This window comes from Ranitomeya variabilis, chromosome 3 (genome assembly GCF_051348905.1).
Source record: "Ranitomeya variabilis isolate aRanVar5 chromosome 3, aRanVar5.hap1, whole genome shotgun sequence".
Taxonomy (NCBI): domain Eukaryota; kingdom Metazoa; phylum Chordata; class Amphibia; order Anura; family Dendrobatidae; genus Ranitomeya; species Ranitomeya variabilis.
In genome coordinates this window covers 509,460,036-509,482,353 of record NC_135234.1, presented here as the reverse complement: position 1 = coordinate 509,482,353, position 22,318 = coordinate 509,460,036, and the positions used below count along the sequence as shown (strand labels likewise).

The 22,318-nt window shown below is 42.8% G+C and overlaps 1 protein-coding gene across 4 annotated transcripts in view; it reads left to right on the top strand.

The window, feature by feature from the left end:
• Nucleotides 1-22,318, top strand: part of OCA2 (OCA2 melanosomal transmembrane protein) — a 685,962-nt gene that overhangs the window by 397,804 nt on the left and 265,840 nt on the right. For all 4 annotated transcript variants that reach the window (XM_077296885.1, XM_077296884.1, XM_077296887.1 and 1 more), the window contains one exon: nucleotides 15,499-15,652. In XM_077296885.1, the coding sequence (XP_077153000.1) occupies nucleotides 15,499-15,652 (154 nt within the window). The remainder of the gene's footprint in view (nucleotides 1-15,498; nucleotides 15,653-22,318) is intronic.

Below are 22,318 nucleotides of genomic sequence, written 5' to 3'. Positions count from 1 at the left end.
AAATCAGATTCTTATGATCGGTCAAGACCACAATACGGTGCTTGGCCCCCTCAAGCCAATGTCGCCACTCCTCAAATGCCCACTTCATAGCCAACAACTCACGATTGCCGACATCATAATTGCGTTCCGCAGGTGAAAACTTTCGAGAAAAGAAGGCACACGGTTTCATCAAGGAACCATCAGAATTCCTCTGAGACAAAACGGCCCCTGCCCCAATCTCAGAAGCGTCAACCTCAACCTGAAAAGGAAGAGAAACATCCGGCTGACGCAACACAGGGGCAGAAGTAAATCGGTGCTTAAGCTCCTGAAAGGCAGAAACAGCCTCAGAGGACCAATGAGCTACATCAGCGCCCTTCCTCGTCAAATCGGTCAGGGGTTTAACCACACTGGAGAAGTTGGCACTGAAACGGCGATAAAAATTAGCAAAGCCCAAAAATTTCTGAAGGCTCTTCACGGATGTGGGCTGGATCCAATCATGAATGGCCTGAACCTTAACCGGATCCATTTCTATAGATGATGGAGAAAAAATGAAGCCCAAAAAAGAAACCTTCTGTACTCCAAAGAGACACTTAGACCCCTTCACAAACAAGGCATTATCACGAAGGACCTGAAATACCATCCTGACTTGTTTCACGTGAGACTCCCAATCATCTGAAAAAATCTAAATATCATCCAAATATACAATCATGAATTCATCAAGATAATTCCGAAAAATATCATGTATGAAGGACTGAAACACAGATGGGGCATTAGAGAGTCCGAATGGCATCACAAGATATTCAAAATGGCCCTCGGGTGTATTAAACGCAGTTTTCCATTCGTCACCCTGCTTAATATGAACAAGATTATATGCCCCTCGAAGGTCAATCTTAGTAAACCAACTAGCCCCCTTAATCCTGGCAAACAAATCAGAAAGCAAAGGCAAAGGGTATTGGAATTTGACCGTGATCTTATTCAAGAGGCGATAATCAATACAGGGTCTCAAGGAGCCATCCTTCTTGGCAACAAAAAAAAAACCTGCTCCCAATGGAGAAGAAGATGGCCGAATATGCCCCTTCTCCAAAGACTCCTTTACATAGCTCCGCATGGCGGCATGTTAAGGCACAGACAGGTTGAAAAGTCGGCCCTTAGGAAACTTAGAGCCTGGAATCAAGTCAATAGTGAAGTATATCGTGGCACAGCTGTGTTGGTGCTCAAGATAGGTTGCCCACGCCAGTAAGATTATAGAAAGTAAATAACTTGGCACTCAACTTGTGTATAGTGATGATTTTAAGAATTAAATATTTATTACTTGGATCGCAGTCCAGCATAAACATTTCGGTCAAAACAATAAGACCTTCTTCAGTAGACCGACTGCTTGTCAGATGTAGAGGGTCGCAGAGTATAGGTAAGATCCTATATATTAATTGTAAATGGACCTCAGATCAGTTGGATATGAACGCATAGTTCTTCAAATTGTGGTAAGGTTGGTAACTAGAATAGCCAGGATAGGTATGTATCCCATAGAATTAAAGAGCAGGATAACTTTCAATGTGCTGGCATATAATAATGAGTTCCTCACCATAAATGGTATTGTATATATTGGCCAATAGTTACTCGTGTAGTGGCACAAAATTCTATTGTGCAAGGTCTCCTTGAGAGTCCTGTAGGATAGGTGCCACTGTGTTACCGGCCCCAATAAGTTGTAAATGGATGACGTGCATCAACGCGGTGTCCGCCGCTGGTTGAATGTCAATAGCACAAACACAGTCCCTATGCGGTGGAAGGGAACTGGACTTGGGCTCATCGAAAACATCCTGGAAATCTGACAGAAACTCAGGAATTTCAGAAGAGGGGGAGGAGGAAATTGACATCAGAGGAACGTCATCATGAACCCCCTGACAACCCCAACTAGTCACAGACATAGATTTCCAATCCAACACCGGATTATGTACCTGTAACCATGGAAACCCCAGCACAATAGCATCATGCAAATTATGCAACACCAGGAAACGACAATCTTCCTGATGGGCTGGCGCAATGCACATGGTTAACTGTGTCCAAAACTGAGGTTTATTTTTAGCCAATGGTGTAGCATCAATACCCCTCAAAGGGATAGGACACCGCAAAGGCTGTAAGGGAAAACCACAACGTCTGGCAAATTCTAAGTCGATCAAATTTAAAGCGGCGCCTGAATCCACAAATGCCATGACAGAGAATGACGATAATGAGCAGATCAGGGTCACAGGTAACAGAAATTTAGGTTGTACAGTACTGATGGTAACGGAATTAGCGATTCTCTTGGCACGCTTAGGGCAATCAGAAATAACATGAGCAGAATCGCCGCAGTAAAAGCACAACCTATTCTGAAGTCTGAATCCTTGGCGTTCAGCTCTAGACACAATCCTATCACACTGCATTGGCTCAGGACTCCGCTCGGAAGACAATGCCATAGTGTGCACAACTCTGCGCTCACGCAAGCGCCGATCAATTTGAATGGCCAGAGACATAGAATAACTCAGACCTGCAGGCGTGGGGAAGCCCACCATAACATCTTTAACAGATTCAGAAAGACCCTTTCTGAAAATTGCCGCCAAAGCATCCTCATTCCACTTAGTAAGCACAGACCATTTTCTAAATTTCTGGCAATATGATTCTGCCGCTTCTTGACCCTGACACATGGCCAACAAGGTTTTCTCAGCATGATCCACAGAATTAGGTTCATCATACAATAACCCAAGCGCCTGAAAAAAGGTGTCTACATTAAGCAAGGCTGGATTCCCAGGTTCCAGGGCAAATGCCCAATCCTGAGGGTCGCCACGCAACAGAGATATGACAATTTCTACCTGCTGGATGGGATCACCAGAGGAACGGGGCTTCAGAGCAAAAAACAGTTTACAGTTATTTTTAAAGCTCAAAAATTTGGACCTGTCCCCAAAAAACAGATCGGGGGTAGGAATTCTAGGCTCTAAAACAGGAGTCTGCACGATATAATCAGAAATACCCTGCACTCTAGCAGCAAGTTGATCCACCCGAGAAGCAAGTCCCTGAACATCCATGTCAGCACCTAACTCTTGAGCCACCCAGAGGTGAAGAGGGAAAAAAAACACAACAGAGTACAGAAAAAAATGGCTCAGCACTTTCTTTCCCTTCTTTTGAGATGCGGTTAACTCATTGTAGGCCAGTTGTACTGTTATGATCTGGTGGCCTAGGAGCAGCATGGATGAGCTCTGGAGTAGGTGGCCTCTATACTGACCGCAGACCCTGAACTTAACACTGCAACTATAAGTAGCCGTGGGATGTTCCTGTCACTCCCTCGACACCTCGTCACAGCCGGAGAACTAATTACCCCTAAAGAAAGAAACAGGAAAACTATCTTGCCTCAGAGAAAATCCCCAAAGGAAAGACAGCCCCCCACAAATATTGACTGTGAGAGGAGAGGGAAATTACAAACGCAGACTGAAAATAGAATTTAGCAAAGGAGGCCACGCTACCTAGGAAGAAAAGACAGGACAGAGTACTGTGCGGTCAGTATTAAAATACTACAAAAATCCACCACAGAGAATACAAAAATCTCCGCACCTAACTAAAGGCATGGAGGGTAACTCTGCGACTCCAGAGCTTCCAGCTTGACTGAATAAATCCTTACACAGACAAAGCTGGACAAGAAAATACATAGCAATTCACTGAACTATAAAGTCCACCGCATGTGGACTGCAAAAACAAAGCCAGGACTTATCTTTGATGATTTGGACAATCTAGCAGGAGAAACCAAGCAGAGATGTGAATCCTCCAGAAAAACAATGGACAACTGGCACTCACTAAAGGGTGAAGCCAGACTAAAAAGCCCCGTCCAAAGTGGAAGCACCTGATGACTGCTGTGAAGGATAAACAGCAGCACTACCACTTATAACCACCGGAGGGAGCCCAAGAGCAGAACCCACAACAGAATTCACAACACAATATGCTGGAAACAATTGGGGCAATATGCTGCACACTGGGGGCAATATGCTGGACACACTGGGGGCAATATGCTGGACACACTGGGGCCAATATGCTGGACACTGGGGGCAATATGCTGGAGACACTGGGGGAAGAATGCTGGAGACACTGGGGCAGAATGCTGGACAAACTGGGGGCAATTTGCTGGAGACACTTGGGCAGATTGCTGGACACACTAAGGGCAATATGCTGGACACACTGGGGGCAATATGCTGGAGACACTGGGGCAGATTGCTGGACACACTGGGGGCAATATGCTGGAGACACTGGGGCAGATTGCTGGAGACACTGGGGGCAGAGATGCCGGATACACTGGGGGCAGAGATGCTGGACACACTGGGGGCAGGATGCTGGAGACACTGGGGCAGGATGCTGGAGACACTGGGGCAGGATGCTGGACATTGGGGGCAGAGATGCTGGACACACTGGGGACAGAGATGCTGGACACACTGGGGACAGATGCTGGACACACTGGGGGCAGGATGCTGGACACACTGGGGGCAGGATGCTGGACATACTGGGGGCAGAGATGATGGACATTGGGGCAGGATGCTGGACATTGGGGCAGGATGCTGGACACTGGGGGCAGAGATGCTGGACATACTGGGGGCAGGACTGAAGACAGATGGGGCAGGATAGGAGACATGGGCAGAATGTAGATATGGGGCATGATTGGAGACACGGGGCAGAATGAAAGACATGGGGCAGGATTGGAGACAGATCTGGCTGGATGAAGTGATGGCGGTCTGTGCGGGATGAAAGATGAAGGACGTCACCTAGAGACGTCACTGGTGAGTCAGTGTTACCTATACACTGACACTATACACTGTATACTATATACAGAAGTCCTCTGTGTAATGTCACCGGTGAACACTGTATTACCTCTACACAGACACTGCATACTAAGTACAGATCTCCTGTGAATACTGGCACTTATGGTGAAAGAATTGTTTTTTGTTTTTTTTTTCTTCCTAACTGAAGGGTAAATTGACTAGATCAATGGATGTTTGACAGGTTATAGTTTCACACAGCAACTATTTTTCTGGAATAATCTTGTTCAGGTATAGCATGACCCCGTCACATGACCCAATCACATGACCGGGGGGCCCACAGTGTCTGAACAGCCTGGGGCCCTGGCTATCTTTAATCCACCCCTGACAGGGGAGATGACATACAGGTATATACTATATATAGGAGGAGATGACAGACAGGTAAATACTATATACAGAAGAGATGACATACAGGCATATACTATATACAGGAGGAGATGACACAGGTATATACTATATACAGGAGGAGATGACACATAGGTATATACAATATACAGAGGGAGATGACATACAGTAGCTATATACTATTTACAGGGGAGATGACATACAGGTATATACTATATACAGGGGAGATGACATACAGGTATATGCTATATACAGGAGATGTCATACTGTACAGGTGTATACTATATTTAAGGGAGATGACAAACGTATATACTGAGGGGAAAATGAGAGGTGTGAGGTGAAAATGAAAGTGTGAGTGCAAAATGAGAGGAGTAAGGGAAAATAGTGGAGTGATCGGAAAATGACAGATGTGAGGTCGAAATGACAAGTGTTAGGGGGGAATGAGAGGAGTGAGGGGGAAAATAAGAGGTGTGAGGGGGAAAATGAGAGGAGTGAGGGGGAAAATGAGAAATGTGAGGAGGAAAATGAGAGGTGTGATGGGAAAATGAGAGAAGTGAGGTGCTAAATGAGAGGCGTGATGGGAAAATAAGAGAAGTGAAGTGCTATAACTAACCACAGATATTTACTACGCCCAGGCAACGCTGGGCTCTTCAGCTAGTTGTCTATAAAGTGCATTTGTACTTAAGGTGTATTAGCAGGAAAAAATAGCTGTAAAAAATTGGGGAGGGGCTGAATATCCTTGATATGCCCTACCTGTCAGCGGGGGTTGGCGCCCTAAGGACCTTCACAAAATGACACCCCCGTGATGGCTGTCCCTTCTATCCCTACTGAGTCTAAAGATAAACTTATTGGAATCTATCCTTCCCATGTCAACAATTTACAGGGGATAGGAATAGTCAGTGTTGTGAATTCTGTTTGTGGGCTCCCCCGGTGGTGTTTTATGGTAGTGCCACTTATTTGCCTTCTTCTATCCTTGATCACCTGTTGACACCCATTAGGGGAGTTTCCTATTTAAGGCTGCTTGGCTGCTGGTCTGATGCCGGCCAACAATGTATCAGTAGCATTCTGTTGCATTCTCCTGCCTCAAGATCCTGTTCAGCTAAGTTGTATTTTGTTTCTAGTTTATGCTATTTTTGTCCAGCTATTTGCAATGTGACTCTCTGTAGCTGGAAGCTCTCGCGGACTGAAATTGCCACTCCAGTGGCATGAGTTGTCACTGGAGTTTTAAAGTAATTTCAGGATGGTGTTTTTGAGTAGTGTTTTGAAGTTGACCGTGAAGTGACTCTTTCCTGTACTTCTGCTATCTAGTATGCGGACCTCACTGTGCTAAATCTGCTGTTCATCCTACGTATGTCTTTTCCTCTTGACTCACCGTCAATATCTGTGGGGGGCTGCTATCTCCTTTTGGGGTTCATCTCTGGAGGTAAGGCAGGCCTGTATATTCCTCTGATAGGGGTAGTTAGATCTCCGGCTGGCGCGTGGTGTCTAGGGCATCGTAGGAAACACTCCCCGGCTACTTCCAGTGTCGTGTCAGGTTCAGGTCACGGTCACTTTAGTTTCCATCACCCGAGAGCTAGTCCGTTGTTATTTTGATTTCCCTGCCATTGGGAAAATCATAAGTTTGGCCGGCCATCATGTGTTAAAACTATGCACTAAAGCAGGAAAGGATATGAAAAGGTTTTTTTTCCTTCTGTGTTTGGAAAGTGCACCTTAGTGCTTATTTGTACTCCTTGCTTAAACTGCAGTCTTCAGCCTTTTTTTTTTTTTTTCCTCTCCTCTTAATCTCTGAATGGCTTTGGTTACACCTGTTTGAATCATGGATCCACAGAGTTTGGTTGCAGGTCTGAATAACCTGGCTACAAAGGTCCAGAACTTACAAGATTTTGTTATACGTGCTCCAATGTCTGAACCTAAGATCCCTATGCCTGAATTTTTTACCGGAGACAGATCCCGTTTTTTGAATTTCAGAGAGAATTGTAAATTGTTTTTGTCTCTGAAATCTCACTCTGTTGGTGATCCTGCGCAACAGGTTAAAATTGTTATTTCTCTATTGCGGGGTGACCCACAAAGTTGGGCATTTGCATTGTCGCCAGGGGATCCTGCGTTATTAAATGTAGATGCGTTTTTTCTGGCTTTGGGGTTGCTTTATGAAGAACCTAATTTAGAGATTTTGGCTGAGAAAGCCTTGATAGCTCTTTCCCAAGGGCAAGATGAAGCTGAGATATACTGCCAAAAATTTCGTAAATGGTCGGTGCTTACTAAATGGAATGAGTGCGCTCTAGCAGCTAATTTCAGAGAAGGTCTCTCTGATGCCGTGAAGGATGTCATGGTGGGGTTCCCTGTGCCTACAGGTCTGAATGATGCCATGAAATTGGCTATCCAGATTGATCGGCGTTTACGGGAGCGCAAATCTGTGCACCATATGGCGGTATCTTCTGAGCAAAGACCTGTGCACCATATGGCGGTATCTTCTGAGCAAAAACCTGTGCATCATTTGGCGGTGACCTCTGAAAAGGCACCAGAGCATATGCAATGCGATAGTGTATTGTCTAGAGGCGAACGACAGAATTACAGGCGCAAAAATGGGTTGTGCTTCTATTGTGGAGATCCAGCTCATGTTATATCAGCATGCTCTAAACGCATAAAGAAGGTTGATAAAAAGGTTGATAAATCTTTTTCTATGGGTACCTTGCAGTCTAAATTTCTTTTGTCCGTGACATTGATTTGTACTTTATCATCTGTTACTGTGGATGCTTATGTGGATTCTGGCGCCGCTCTGAGTCTCATGGATTGGTCCTTTGCCAAGCGTTGTGGGTTTGATTTAGAGTCTCTGGAGGTTTCTATTCCCTTAAAGGGTATTGATTCTACACCTTTGGCTAGCAATAAACCACAATATTGGACACAAGTGACTATGCATCTTTCCCCAGACCATCAGGAGATTATTCGTTTCCTTGTGTTATATAATCTACATGACGTATTAGTACTTGGATTACCATGGTTACAAATTCATAATCCAGTCTTGGACTGGAGATCAATGTCTGTGCTGAGCTGGGGATGTCAGGGGATTCATGGGGATGCACCTTTGGTTCCCATTTCTTCATCTACTCCCTCTGAGATCCCAGCATTTCTGTCAGATTTTTATGATGTCTTTCAGGAGCCTAAAACTGATTCTCTCCCCCCTCACAGAGAGTGTGACTGCGCTATTGAGTTGATTCCCGGTAGTAAATTTCCTAAGGGTCGCTTGTTTAATTTGTCTGTACCTGAACATACTGCTATGCGGGAGTATATCAGAGAATCTTTGGAAAAGGGTCATATTCGCCCCTCTTTGTCTCCACTGGGGGCAGGGTTTTTCTTTGTGGGTAAAAAGGATGGTTCATTGAGACCTTGTATCGACTATCGACTTCTGAATAAGATTACAGTTAAATACCAGTACCCGTTACCTTTACTGACTGATCTTTTTGCTCGCATAAAGGGGGCGAAGTTGTTCACTAAGATCGATCTACGTGGTGCGTATAATTTGGTGCGGATTAAGCAGGGGGATGAGTGGAAGACCGCATTTAATACGCCTGAAGGCCATTTTGAGTATTTGGTAATGCCTTTCGGTCTCGCGAATGCCCCTTCCGTTTTTCAGTCCTTTATGCACGATATTTTCCGTGAATATCTGGATAAATTTATGATTGTGTATTTGGATGATATTTTGATTTTTTCGGAGGACTGGGAATCTCATGTTCAACAGGTCAGGAGAGTTTTTCAGGTTTTACGAGCTAATTCTCTATTTGTGAAGGGCTCAAAGTGTATTTTTGGGGTTCAGAGAATTTCCTTTTTGGGATATATTTTTTCCCCTTCATCTATGGAGATGGACCCTGTTAAGGTTCAGGCTATTTGTGATTGGGTACAACCTACTTCTCTAAAGAGTCTTCAGAAATTTTTGGGATTTGCTAATTTCTATCGCCGATTCATAGCGGGTTTTTCTGCCATTGCTAAACCTTTGACTGATTTGACCAAGAAGGGTGCTGATGTTGCTAATTGGTCCTCTGCGGCTGTGGAGGCCTTTCGGGAGCTTAAGCGCCGCTTTTCTTCTGCTCCTGTGTTGCGCCAGCCTGATGTTTCGCTCCCGTTCCAGGTTGAAGTAGATGCTTCCGAGATCGGAGCAGGTGCAGTTTTGTCGCAGAAAGGTCCTGACTGCTCAGTGATGAGACCATGTGCGTTTTTCTCTCGAAAGTTTTCGCCCGCTGAGCGAAATTATGATGTTGGAAATCGGGAGCTCTTGGCCATGAAGTGGGCATTTGAGGAGTGGCGTCATTGGCTTGAGGGTGCTAGACACCAGGTGGTGGTCTTGACTGACCACAAAAATCTAATTTATCTTGAGTCAGCCAGGCGTCTGAATCCTAGACAGGCGCGCTGGTCGTTGTTTTTCTCTCGATTTAACTTTGTGGTTTCATATCTGCCTGGGTCTAAGAATGTGAGGGCGGATGCCCTCTCTAGGAGTTTTGAGCCTGACTCGCCTGGTGATTCCGAACCTACTGGCATCCTGAAGGATGGGGTGATATTGTCAGCTGTCTCCCCAGACCTGCGGCGCTCTTTGCAGGAGTTTCAGGTGGATAGGCCTGATCGCTGTCCGCCTGGTAGACTGTTTGTCCCTGATGACTGGACCAGTAGAGTTATTTCGGAGGTTCACTCTTCCGCGTTGGCAGGTCATCCTGGAATTTTTGGCACCAGGGATCTGGTGTCTAGGTCCTTCTGGTGGCCTTCCTTGTCTCGAGATGTACGTATTTTTGTGCAGTCTTGTGATGTTTGTGCTCGGGCTAAGCCCTGCTGTTCCCGGGCCAGCGGGTTGTTGTTGCCCTTGCCTATTCCTAAGAGGCCTTGGACGCACATCTCTATGGACTTTATTTCTGACCTTCCTGTTTCTCGTAGGATGTCCGTCATCTGGGTGGTGTGTGACCGTTTTTCCAAGATGGTTCACTTGGTACCTTTGCCCAAATTGCCGCCCTCCTCTGAGCTGGTCCCTCTATTTTTTCAGAATGTTGTGCGTTTGCATGGTATTCCTGAGAATATAGTGTCTGACAGGGGTACTCAGTTTGTGTCTAGATTTTGGCGGGCGTTCTGTGCCAGGATGGGCATCGACTTGTCTTTTTCGTCTGCATTCCATCCTCAGACTAATGGCCAGACTGAGCGTACTAATCAGACCTTGGAGACTTACTTGAGGTGTTTTGTGTCCGCTGATCAGGACGATTGGCTTGATTTTTTGCCATTGGCAGAGTTTGCCCTTAACAATCGGGCCAGTTCTGCCACTTTGGTTTCTCCATTTTTTTGTAATTCAGGGTTTCACCCTCGCTTTTCGTCCGGTCAATTGGAGTCTTCGGATTGTCCTGGAGTAGATGCTGTGGTTGATAGAATGCATCAGATTTGGGGACAGGTTGTGGACAATCTGAAGTTGTCCCAGGAGAAGACTCAACAGTTCACTAATCGTCATCGGCGTGTCGGTCCTCGTCTTTGTGTTGGGGACCTGGTTTGGTTGTCTTCTCGATTTGTTCCTATGAAGGTCTCGTCTCCTAAGTTTAAGCCTCGGTTTATCGGCCCTTATAGGATTCTGGAGGTTCTCAATCCTGTGTCCTTTCGTTTGGACCTCCCAGCATCTTTTACTATTCATAATGTTTTTCATCGGTCATTGTTGCGGAGGTATGAGGTGCCGGTTGTTCCGTCTGCTGATCCTCCTGCTCCTGTGCTGGTTGAGGGTGAGTTGGAGTATGTGGTGGAAAAGATCTTGGACTCCCGTGTTTCCAGACGGAAACTTCAGTATCTGGTTAAGTGGAAAGGCTATGGTCAGGAGGATAATTCTTGGGTGACAGCATCTGATGTTCATGCTCCTGATTTGGTTCGTGCATTTCATAGTGCTCATCCAGATCGCCCTGGTGGTTCTGGTGAGGGTTCGGTGCCCCCTCCTTAAGGGGGGGGTACTGTTGTGAATTCTGTTTGTGGGCTCCCCCGGTGGTGTTTTATGGTAGTGCCACTTATTTGCCGCCTTCTATCCTTGATCACCTGTTGACACCCATTAGGGGAGTTTCCTATTTAAGGCTGCTTGGCTGCTGGTCTGATGCCGGCCAACAATGTATCAGTAGCATTCTGTTGCATTCTCCTGCCTCAAGATCCTGTTCAGCTAAGTTGTATTTTGTTTCTAGTTTATGCTATTTTTGTCCAGCTATTTGCAATGTGACTCTCTGTAGCTGGAAGCTCTCGCGGACTGAAATTGCCACTCCAGTGGCATGAGTTGTCACTGGAGTTTTAAAGTAATTTCAGGATGGTGTTTTTGAGTAGTGTTTTGAAGTTGACCGTGAAGTGACTCTTTCCTGTACTTCTGCTATCTAGTAAGCGGACCTCACTGTGCTAAATCTGCTGTTCATCCTACGTATGTCTTTTCCTCTTGACTCACCGTCAATATCTGTGGGGGGCTGCTATCTCCTTTTGGGGTTCATCTCTGGAGGTAAGGCAGGCCTGTATATTCCTCTGATAGGGGTAGTTAGATCTCCGGCTGGCGCGTGGTGTCTAGGGCATCGTAGGAAACACTCCCCGGCTACTTCCAGTGTCGTGTCAGGTTCAGGTCACGGTCACTTTAGTTTCCATCACCCGAGAGCTAGTCCGTTGTTGTTTTGATTTCCCTGCCATTGGGAAAATCATAACAAGTCAGCAACCTGCTGGTATGTCATGCACTGCTTTGTGACAAAAAAAATGGTAACTAGCAGTCGGTAAAAAAAAGTCTTCTAACACTATTTATATCTAAGCAGAGAGGAGATACATTGACTATACCCCAATACAACTACTCAGAAGTTTGTCAGGGAAATGATTTTGAAAATATGATACATGATAATATAATAATGTATTGCATCATTTAGCATAGCATCCGTAGGGATTGATCCTCGTGCTTCCACATCTGTGGTGTTATAATCGGCTAATCAACAGTGGTATCTTTGTGAGCGAAGTAATCTTTTCGTATTAGTACCACTCTTATCTTCACCCCTGAGGAACCTGGTATTGGGGAAATGCGTTGCGTGTTCTTAGTGTCTCTTTTTTCCTCTTAATGACTATAGAACATATTATCAATATCAAAATTCCACCTCCAAGATGGCGCAGCCAGCGAAGTAGCAGCTCTCTGCTATCTTCGAGAACTGGTACTTCGCAGGCGTGAGCCGAGTAATCTTGGAGGAGGATTTTTTTTTTCCCTTTTCCAGTAAGATGGTGCTACAGGCACATGCACAGTAGCAGCTATCTGATCACCGCTATATACACCGATAGCTGCTACTACGCAGGCGCGGCAGGCACCATTTTCAATTTTTTTTTTTCTAGCTGAATAACATGAACAGTTATTATTGGCACATAAAACATTGATTATGCTGCAGAGCAGGTGGCACCTGCCTGCAGAAAGTTTTTTCTTTTTTTTTTATGTACAGATATTCATTATGCAAACTAGGGGTCACGTCAGTGCGGGATCAGTGACCTGCCAGCAGTCTGCATAATGAATATCTAATCAGAGCACTACATAAAGACCCCCTCTCCAGGCCCACCCTGGGACATGGGCATATCATTAACTAAAAATTGAAATTAAAGAACAACCATAAGATGGATTTCGTCAACCAATGTAACGTTACTCCTTGCGGGGAGTGACATGTTAACATGTCACTCTCCACAAGGAGAAATGTTACTACTTGGTCACGGCCAGACGCCTCTCACACAGCCAAACCAGATCTCACACTTTGCACTGACGAGGGGCAGTACCCCGAAACAGTGCCTGCAAATTGAGATTCTGGTTTGGCTTTTAGCCTATGTCATGTGAAAAAGCTCGTTAAAGGGTCGACATTGACTGTTAGGATTGCTACTTCCAATAGGTGGCACTAGAGTTCTAGTCCTCTTCATCTCTGAAGAGACTATTTGTATATCAACCAAGGTATAATTTTAATCAGCAAAACCGACCTGACGATGTCTGTAGGTTACTGGGCACAATCCTGCTGACAGGTTCCCTTTAATAGCTCGATATCAATGGAAACCAATTCTGTAACTACAAGCCAGTCAGTAACTTAAAGGAGCTAAGAACTAATTGATGTAGATTATAATTTTTTTTCCTTAACCTCTGCTTTAAAAAATGTTGAAGTGTTTTACATTTTACTGATAAAAGGAACTATTACAGTGCATCTACAACCCCTGGAAAAAATTATGGAATCACCGGCCTTGGAGGATGTTCATTCAGTTGTTTAATTTTGTAGAAGAAAAGCAGATCACAGACATGGCACAAAACTAAAATCATTTCAAATGACAACTTTCTGGCTTTAAGAAACACTAAAAGAAATCAAGAACAAAAAATGTCGTAGTCAGTAATGGTTACTTTTTTTAACCAAGCATAGGGGAAAAATTATGGAGTCACTCAAGTATGAGGGAAAAAATTATGGAATCATGAAAAACAAACAAAAAAAAAACTCCAACACATCACTAGTATTTTGTTGCACCACCTCTGGCTTTTATAGCAGCTTGCAGTCTCTGAGGCATGGACATAATGAGTGTCAAACAGCACTCTTCATCAATCTGGCTCCAACTTTCACTGATTGCTGTTGCCAGATCAGCTTTGCAGGTTGGAGCCTTGTCATGGACCATTTTCTTCAACTTCCACCAAAGATTTTCTATTGGATTGAGATCTGGACTATTTGCAGGCCATGACATTGACCAAGTAAGGAAGGCGTTCCAGCTCCATAAAATTCAAATGCTTTATTTCTCCATTAAAAATTGGTGTAGTACAAACAGTCCTTGCCTTAGCGCAAAAGTCCAAGTACAGAGTACATGCGACGCGTTTCGATCGTACCCGATCTTAGTCAATGCATGATTTTCTGAGATTTGCAATGATTGTTATCTAGTGTTCATGGACCAATCCAGTGATCAATGCTGGTCACATGATTACCACAGGTCCTGAACACATGAACATTGACCTTATGTGTCTTTTTTCAAGGAATGTTTTCACAGTATTTGCTTTATGGCAGGACGCATTATCATCTTGAAAAATGATTTCATCATCCCCAAACATCCTTTCAATTGATGGGATAAGAAAAGTGTCCAAAATATCAACGTAAACTTGGGCATTTATTGAAGATGTAATGACAGCCATCTCCCCAGTGCCTTTACCTGACATGCAGACCCATATCATCAATGACTGTGGAAATTTGCATGTTCTCTTCAGGCAGTCAACTTAAAAAATCTCATTGGAATGGCACCAAACAAAAGTTCCAGCATCATCACCTCGCCCAATGCAGATTCATGATTCATCACTGAATATGACTTTCATCCAGTCATCCACAGTCCACGATTGCTTTTCCTTAGCCCATTGTAACTTTGTTTTTTTTCTGTTTAGGTGTTAATGATGGCTTTTGTTTAGCTTTTCTGTATGTAAATCCCATTTCCTTTAGGCGGTTTCTTACAGTTCGGTCACAGACGTTGACTCCAGTTTCCACCCATTCGTTCCGCATTTGTTTTGTTGTGCATTTCCTGTTTTGGAGACATATTGCTTTAAGTTTCCGGTCTTGATGCTTTGATGTCTTCATTGGTCTACCAGTATGTTTCCTTTAACAACCTTCCCATGTTGTTTGTATTTGGTCCAGATTTTAGACATATTTTAGACTGTGAACAACCAACATCTTTTGCAACATTGTGTGATGATTTACCCTCTTTTAAGAGTTTGATAATCCTCTCCTTTGTTTCAATTGACATCTCTGGTGTTGAAGCCGTGATTCATGTCAGTCCACTTGGTCCAACAGCTCTCCAAGGTGTGATCACTCCTTTTTAGATGCAGACTAATGAGCAGATCTAATTTGATGCAGATGTTAGTTTTGGTAATGAAAATATACAAGGTGATACCATAATTTTTACCCTATGTTTGGTTAAAAAAAGTAACCAATACTGACTACCACATTTTTTGTTCTTGATTTCTTTTAGTGTTTCTCAAAGCCAGAAAGTTGCCATTTGAAATGTTCGTTTTGTGCCATGTCTGTGATCTGCTTTTTTTATACAAAATTAAACAACTGAATGAACATCCTCCAAGGCCGGTGATTACATAGTTTTTGCCAGGGGTTGCACAACTCCTATGCATACTTGCGCAATGTCTTCATGGTAAAAGTTTGTACTGTTACCATGGAGACAGATTGGTTTGTATAGAAGCTGTAGACATTATGATCCATATCTATCGAATTCCCTCATTATTATGCCTTGTTAATAAAATAACGTATGCAATCTATGAATAAATTATCTTACTGTTAAAACTAATTATGCATTGTTACTGGCTAATCTTGTTTATTTTGATTCCCAGTGAAACAATTTCAATAAATATTCAAGCATTTCTTCAAGAGACTCAACTCGTCCCACTGTCTGTAACTCATCAGTATCTTAGTGCGGGAATTGAGACCCAAGTAACGATTGCAGCCATTATCTTAGCTGGTGTTTATGTTTTAATCATATTTGAGGTGAGACCCATCAATAGACCAAACAGAACATTAGTATTGGTTATCACTTATTTTTTTTATTTTATTTTGAAGACCCTAAATCAAGACATAAGCGTTTTTATTTTGTATACTGCAATCTAACTTTGTGTTTTTGGACTTTTTTTGGCTTTTGTACCAAAGATTTGTTGAACAAATATGGCAATAGTTTCCTTTATTCACACAATATCACAAAAGGACCTTTGTCAATTATTTTTTGTAACATGACTGGGATATTGATGCACAAAAGTAGAATAGTGCCACTTTTAATTGTGAGAAGAAATGTGATACTATCAAGTCTGAACGGTGTTGATGTACTCAGGCACATGGTGTTTTTACAGATATGTACTATATAGCTATAGGCACTAAATGTATAGTAATTCATACAGTGATATATCATTACATTATCCACCCCTAGAAAAAAGTTCTTCAATTTACGAATTGAGCAATAAGATATGCAATAGAAAAAAAAAACCTCCGTATGAAATCTGGGTCATGAGACAGTGGTAAAGTAGAATTTGTAAGAAATAGTCATATTTTATAATTTCACTGGTTATGTAGTGGATTTGGAGCTTTGGAATAAGGCTTCTTTCAGTCGTCATTGTGTCTGGTATGTGTGGTGACAAGTACAAGAGACACTTGCACATCCCGACCCATTCAAATGAATGGGTCTTTGCACATATTAGTGTGTTTCCAGGGACTTGTGTTCATGGGCATAATAAGCTGACAAGTCTGTTTTTTTAACAGCATCACTGGCCGCAAAGCAGCGTGCACACGGATGACAGAGGGATGTCATCAGTGTGATATGTTCTGGCTCCTAAGAAGCAGCGCTACAGTTTGTCCTGTTTTTCCGGTGCTGGGTGTTGAAGAATGCCAGTGATCAGTGGGAGCAGGGTAGATTGAGAGTTGTATTCAACTGATAACAGCGACAGCAGGTGGTGGCTGATGGTACTATTACTCCCATACTCCCATCAACCTACACCTGCTGCCTCTAATAATGGTGAGAGTAGGTGGTGGCTGATGGGAGTATTAATCATCCACCTGTACTATAGATATATCAATAAAAAAAGCATGGGTTTCCCTGTATTTTTGATAACCAGCCAGGCAAAACTGACACCTGTGGGTTGCAACCCTCAGCTGTCAGGTTTATCAAGAATAGAGGGGTCCCCACGCTTTAAAAAAAAAAATAATAATAATAATATAAATAAATATATATATATATTATTATTATTATTATTATTATTATTATTATTATTATTATATATATTTTTTTTTTTTCAAAAAAAGGTGTGGGGTACCTTTACATTTTGACAATGAGCTTTGCTAAAGCAGACAGCTGGGGGCTGGTATTTTCAGGCTGGTAAGGGGTCACAGATATTGACCCCCCAGCCTAAAAATAGCAGCCCACTGCTGCCCTGAAAAGTTACATCTACATGGATGTGCCAATTCTGGCACTTTGCTGGCCCTTTGTATTTGTCCTGTAGTGGTGTAAGTGGGCTAATATTTGTGGGGTTGATGTCACCTTTGTATTTTCTGGTGACATCAAGCACACTGGTTAGTAATGGAGAGGCGTCTATAAGACACTTATCCATTACTAATCCTATAGTTGTATGGTAAATAAAGACACAGCAAGTATAAAGTCCATTATTTGAAATAAAAACAAAATACAATTTTTTCCATTTTATTTAAAAATTACAAACACCATTATATTCAACTAACCCCCATTCTGTTGAAGTTCTTGTCTCCTGTAATAAAGCAAAAATAAATAACAACAATATCTCTCACCCATGCGACGTTCTAGCCTATGCCATAATCCATGTCTGGGGATAAATAGTTTTCAGCCTGGAAGGTGCCAAGATGCGACCATCCAGGCTGAGAACCACTGATGAATGAGCTGCCGCGAGCGCAGCATCAGTGACTAACAGTGACCTCATCGAGGCTCCCGCCGGTCACTGAGGCTGCGTTCTCAGCCAGGCTGAGCTGCTGTGACCTCAGCACTATGAGAAAAAGTCAGAGTCACAGATGCTGCATTCGCAGCAGCTCATTCATCAGTGGTTTTTTGTTTTATTACAGGAGATGAGAGCTTCAATGGAATGGGCTTTAGGTTAGTATAACTGTTTGTAATTTTTAAATAAAAATTAAAAAGTGTGTTTTATTTGTATTTCAAAAAAAGGACATTATACTTGCTAAGTCTTTATTTACCATACATATATAGGATTAGTAATGGATAGGTGTCTTATAGATGTCTCTCCATTACTTACTTGTGGGATTGATGTCACTAGATAATACAAGGTGACCTCAACCCCACTTACCACCACTACAGGGCAAGCGGGAAGACCCAGGCAAAGTGCCAGAATTGGCAAATCTAATAGATGTGCCTTTTCTGGGTGGCAGTGGGCCGCTATTTTTAAATTGGGGGGTTAATATCTATGGTCCCTTACTAGTATGATAATACCAGCCCCCAGTTGTCTGCTTTAGCAAGGATGGGTATCAAAAATGAAGGGGCCCTACAAAAATTTTTACAAATTTTTCAAATGATTTAAAAAAACATTGTGGGGACCCCTCTATTCTTGATAAGCAGTCTTTCTAATGCTGACAGCTGAGGTCCACAGCTGTCAGTTTTGCCTGGATGGTTATCAAAAGTATGGGGGAGCACATGCTGAATACCTCTATCAGCCGCCGCCTGCTCTCACTGTTATTAGCGGTGGCAGGTGTGGCTGATGGGAGTAATAGTCCCATCAGCCGGCACCTGCTGTCACTGTTATTATTTGAATATAACGCTCAACATTCTCCCCTGCTCACGTTAATCACTGGCAAAGCAGGGGAGAATGATGAGAGCCATCTTCAGCACCCGGCATTGGGGAAACAGCGCTAACTGCACCGCTGCTTCCCTAGCACTGGTAAGTGTGATATTGATGTGACACTAGTGATGAGCGAGTATACTCGTTGCTCGGGTGGTCTCCGAGTATTTATGACTGCTCGGAGATTTAGTTTTCATCCCGGCAGCTGAATGATTTAGAGCTATTAGTCTGCTTGATTACATGTGGGGATTCCCTAGCAACCAGGTAACCCCCACATGTACTCAGCCTGGATAGTAGCTGTAAATCATTCAGCTGCCGCAATGAAAACTAAATCTCCAAACAGTCACAGTCATAAATACTCAGAGGTCACCCGAGTGTGCTCGGGAAAACCCGAGCAACGAGTACACTCGCTCATCACTATGTGACACACATCAGCTTACACTCTTGCCACACGTGTGCCGCAAGTATTACACACACAGATATCTCCGGTACAATTTTTTCCAGTACCAGAAATATCAGGACATGTGAAACCCAGTTTTACTGTGTCCTAACTGCTTTAGAGCTAAATTTACTAGTGAGTAGGGATGAGCGGACCTGTGGTAGTTTGAGTTCTGGTACCTGAATAAACTTTATTCCAAAGTTTATTTTGGGCACCAAAACTGTACCCGATCTTGAACCCCATTTAAATCAATGGGGACCCAATCTTTGGAGCTGAAACTCTGTTGTTCTGTCTGTCTGTGTCTCCCTGTCTGTGTCTCCCTATTTTTCTCTCTGTGTCTCTCTCGTTCTCTCCACCTCTCCCTCTTCTAGTGATCATAAAATTTTGGACCCAATAAAAGGCATTGAAAGAAGAAATCAATTCTAAGGGAACCTGCCACCTCCCATGGCCAAATAATGGCCTTAAAATCTTTTACAGCTATAGCGGCTTGTTGAGAAGTTATCAAAATTTAGGTGGTGAAAATTAACTTTTTCATTCCTGGCATGCCACTTTGCATTAATTCCTGAAAAGCACCTGAATGGTTAATGAACTACCTGTAAGCAATTTTGAAAATTGCAGTTTTTAAAATGGTATAACTTGGTATCACTTTTTTTTTTCAATATAAAGGACCCCTAAAGTCACTTCAGAACTGAACAGGTCTCTAAAAAATACATTTTGTTAATTTCCTTAAAAGACATGAAAAATTACTGCTACATTTTTAAACCTTCTAAAATGCTAACAAAATGTAATTACATTTTAAAAATGGGGCTGATGTAAAGCAGACATGAGGGAATTGTCATTCATTAATGTTTTTGTGTGATATGACTATCTGGATTAAAGGGATAATCAGTCAAAGTTCGAAAATTGCAAATTTTTTGGCAAATTCCTGATATTTTTGTAAGTAAATGCAAAACATATCAACTTAAATTTACCACTTATCACAAAGTAGTATGTGTTACGAAAAGACAATCGCAAAATCAATGGGATACGTTGAAGCATTCCAGAGTTATTACCACATAAAGTGACACTGGTCAGATATAAAAAAAAAAAAAAAATGGCCCGGTCACTAAAAGGTTAAACTGTACCTACAGATTACCACTACAGTATATAATGCTGGTAAATGGCATTCTTGATGGTGACCAATTCCCTTTTAGAGAGAAATGGGTGATATTTTTGACAGATTGTAATTGGTTACATGCTGTAAAAGTCTGAATTATTATTATTATTATTATTATTATTATTATTATTATTATTATTATTATTATTATTTTATTTTTTTTAAGTATGGCAGTGACAAAAAAGTAGCCAAAACAGAACCCAGTCATTACCCCAATAGTGGTGCTGAAAAAGCAATCTGTCAGAAAGTTTAAGCACCCCATCCCCACCCAAAGAGTTTATTTTCGCATATAGGCAAGTGAAAGATAAACTCATTGGTACCTTTTTATTATTGTCAACCTTTTGCCTAATTCTTCTGAAATTAACCTTTTTAGCATTCTGCAACTGTTAAGTGCAGTGGGATGCAGAATGCACTTAACAAAACTCTCCCTCCTCAGGTTATTATTATTCTTGGTGCCTCACTACCTGTTGATCGATGTACATTTGATGTCAGGTGATGTCCAGGAAATTGCACACAGGTTGAGATCCGTAGTCTTCTTGCTTTTGTGCACTAATTTGCCCATGAGGGCAAAAGGTTCAATTTACTGCTGCCCATGCACCTCAGAAAGCTGAGGTACTTGCCATCAGGAGTAGAGATGAGCGAATATTTCAATGTTCGGTTCGGATTACAATTGCCAAATTAGCAATTTTCACAGAATAATTCGTAAAATATTCGCCGAACATAACCGAACGCCATTCATGTCAATGGGAGGCAAAAACAAACGCATGCACAACACCTTATAACTTCCTCAAATGCTGCCAAAAAACATCAAATGAGGGACAGACACCTGGAAAGTGGCCTCAATTCACTCACAGTACAAATTGTAGCAATGCACTGCAGCAACCAGCCAGGCATGAGGTATCTGGGTCTGGAACAGCATTTATAGCTTTCAATTGAATGTCACAGTAAGACTAGGTGGGTGAGGGATCGGTGAAAGCCTCCTATGCTGGGATCCCTGATAACCAATTGCAATACCTCTACCTGCTTTCATGCTGAGCCACACTCAGGTGGCAGAAATATCAGTTTTGTAGACTACCATTGTCAGAAAAATTTAAGGATAGTAACATGGGTAGTTGAGTCCCAGGAAGTGGAGGCCTGACTGTCTCAGGGGCCTACTACTACAGGCAACAGGCATGAAGGAGACACAACCAGGAGTGTTAATTTCCAAAAATTATTGGCAGACACCACCAAAGTGGCATCAATTTCACCACAGTAGAAATAGTGCAATAGGGACCGACAGGTCTTCCACTGTGCACGATCCTCCAGATGGAAACCCAACCAGGAGTGTTCACATTTAAACAAATGAGAGCCTTACATCACAGAAGCGGCATAAATTTAATTAGAGTAGAAATGGTATAATTGGGACCGATACGTCTTCAACTACAGCTAACCCAGCAGATGTAGACCAACCATGACTGTTCATATTTCCACAAATTTGTGCTAACATCAGCACAGCAGGCACAGAAACCACGCTAAAGTATATCACAGAGTGCAGTTCTGTGACCTTAATGCATAACACTAAAAAATGCAATATCACCTAGTCTGTACAGTCTGTGATTGGGGTGCAAAAGTACTAGGTGATCCATGACTTGTTCATCTTAACGAAAGTTAGGTGGTCTACACTTTCAGGGGACAGCCAGCTGTGCTTTTCCATCAGGACGCCACCAGCAGACTGAAGACATGTTCTGAGTGAACGCTGGCTGGCGGGCATGATAAAACCTCCCAAGGTATGTGAGGTGAGCTCAGGCCACTCATTTATTTTGGAAGACTAAAATGTGAAAGGGTCCAAACCCTCCCTGAGGGTATTCATATTCAGTTCAAGATACTCCTGCACCATCTTCTCCATTTGTTCACCATATGTAAGACTTGGACTCTGTTGTGCTGGTGCATGAGCTATTCTAAGAAAAAAAGTATCAAAAGACTCAAAGAAATTGCTTCTTCCACTTACACCACTGCTGCTGATAATATTTTGGCATTGACAAATTGACACTGCCTTCCATGGATGCAGATTCAATGGAGAAGCCATTGATCAAACTCATCCTAGAGAGCTGTCCACAACTCTTCAGCTGCATGTCTGCGATCTCTAAGCAAATCAATTTTTACACTGCCTGATTGCAATGAGCCCTGGCTGTGCAGTACGGAGGTGGTGTGGATTTGCTCTGCACTGATGGAACGTGTGTCTCATTAAGGCAGAGGATGAGGGTGCAGGTGGGGGC